Genomic DNA, 2249 nt, shown 5'->3' with positions numbered 1-2249 from the left:
TTTGTTTTTGGCATATTTGTTTCAAGTCACACTTCAAAACTCTTCAATGTTTTCACTTCTCACCACTCGGTCTACATGCCGAAGCTAAGGACGGGATTCCAAAAACCTGGCATCCTTTCAAGGGCCTCCTAAGCCTGCGTCTGCGCGACTTTGGCTGTGCACTTCATTTGACTCCACCTTTTCGTTTCGCGCTTGTTTTTTTTTTTTTGTTTTTTTTTTTTTTTTTAATTTTCTACTTTTTGCTTTATCTTTTTCTTTTCTTTTCTTTTTTTTTTTTTTTTTTTTTACACCAGATTCCTGTGTCCTCACTGAAGACCGCGAAGCCTCACATCACGGAGCAGCTCTTTGCTTTGTCCTTCCGTAAGTCCGTAGCAACTGCCGAGAGTTCTGGTCTGCTAGGCATGTGTGAAATCCGCTTGGTGGCCCTCTGTGATTTGTTCCGCTTAACGTTCTTATTTGTCTTATTTACACACGCCAAGGTGGCGACGTGAAAAATGTCTCTGACGCTGTTTTCTGACTGTAAAGCTGAGCATTCGATGTAAGTGGCTGCTCCGATCTGCTTGGCCATGTTTGCCCCCTGTGAAGTAGAAGAAAGAATTACCATCACCAATGAGACTTTGGAGAGACGCTGGGAAAGTGTTGAAATGCCACAAAATGATCTTGCATTTGGAAAATACCTAATATGCCAAATGGATTTCCCAAGTATTTCCCATTGTAAAAAATAGAAAACAGATTTTTTTTTTTAAATGAGCTATTTTGTCACTTCCCAAATACTGAAGACCCAATCTGCAGGCCCTCAATTACATTACTCAGTAAAACTGCTCTAGCTCCCCACAGCTTCCAACACGCTGATTTGCTCCATCAGAATTCGGAGCATCCAACTTGCAATAGGAGGATGCAAAGAAACAAGAGAGGTGCAAAAGTGGTGGCTGACCCTCACCCACAGCCACTAACCCAAGAAGTCAGTAACTGGCTGTGTAGTTCTCATTGAGCCCATTGTTGAAGCATGGCCTCTAGCTACTGGAGTAAAGTCCCCAGATACCGTGAACACTGCATCTTTCACACAGACCTGACCAACGTACTTTGGCCCTCAGAGTCCATTCCAGCATGAAGCTCTCACTTCCTCTCAGTGACTAGAAGCATCCCTTAACCCCAGTCAACCAGTTGTACAAAATATAGGGCTGACAAATGTAATTTAACATCCATTTGAATAAAGTCACTTTCTATGATTGTATTGGGTTTGTTAATGAGAAATGCAAGATGGACATGAATGTAGTATTTTTTTCCATTTCTGGTTTTTATCATGCTGGGGATGGAATCCTCTGCCTTCCTGAAGCTGAGCAAGTACTCTATGACTGAGTCATGTCCCCAGGCCTAAAATAGAATACTTTAAATCATGCAAACCACATAGAGCTGTAGAGATTTTAACAGGAATCCTCTTTAGAATCTGGTGATGAGTTTTAGGAGAAGGAGATCCAAAGGTAGCACCTATTAACTCCTTATGTGGCCTAATTCCTGATGATTTTTACTACAGGACATTTCATATTTCACCTATTGAAAAACTGTTGACATTTTCTTTATCGCAAATAATATTTCACTTCTTTTACTTTCATTGCAAAGTGACTTTTCGGGGCTGAGGAGACGGCTCAGCAGTTGAGAGCACTGGCTGTTCTTCCAGAGGCCTCAGGTTCAATTCCCGGCACCCATGTGGCAGCCCACAACTCTCTGTAACTCCAGTTTCAGGGGACCCGACACCCTCACACAGACATACACGCAGGCAAAACACCAATGCGCATAGAATAAAAATAAATTCTTTAAAAAGGAAGGAAGGAAGGAGGGAAGAGAGGAAGGAAGGAAAGTGACTTTTCTACAGCAACAACACACCTACCTACCTGATCATATGACACCGGAGTCTGCCTATGGTTTGAGAGCTCCACTAATGTGCTGACATCTGTCCGGAGATCAGACTTGCAGCCAACCAACAGCATCTTGGTATTGGGACAAAATTCCTGGATCTCACCTTTCCACTGTTGGGGGGGGGGGGGGAAGGAAAATTAACAAAGTGCTGACAATGTATACAATGAAAACAATTTCTTCACTCGCAGACACTGACATGGCAACTTCAAGCGAAGAAGCATGCTGGCGTTTAATTACTAAGTAGGTACCAAACTTTAGAGAGTGGCCAAGGACATTTTTATATTCGGTGTGACTCATTGGTTCCTCCCACAGTGAACTTATTGGGGCATCAA

The 2249-nt window shown here is 42.7% G+C and overlaps 1 protein-coding gene across 1 annotated transcript; it reads right to left on the bottom strand.

The window, feature by feature from the left end:
• Positions 1 to 6: 6 nt before the first annotated feature.
• Positions 7 to 2027, bottom strand: LOC129674108 (rho-related GTP-binding protein RhoE; the record flags this gene model as incomplete). Its single annotated transcript, XM_055603994.1, is given in 2 exon segments — positions 7 to 577; positions 1893 to 2027. Coding segments are annotated over 2 exon segments (387 nt in total), but the record flags the coding sequence as incomplete, so codon positions are not given.
• Positions 2028 to 2249: the final 222 nt, after the last annotated feature.

The sequence above is a fragment of the Psammomys obesus genome, unplaced genomic scaffold (assembly GCF_907164565.1).
Source record: "Psammomys obesus unplaced genomic scaffold, mPsaObe1.curated_primary_1811, whole genome shotgun sequence".
NCBI classification, from domain to species: domain Eukaryota; kingdom Metazoa; phylum Chordata; class Mammalia; order Rodentia; family Muridae; genus Psammomys; species Psammomys obesus.
Note: the sequence above shows the minus strand (reverse complement) of the source record. Positions and strands in the feature narration are given on the sequence as shown.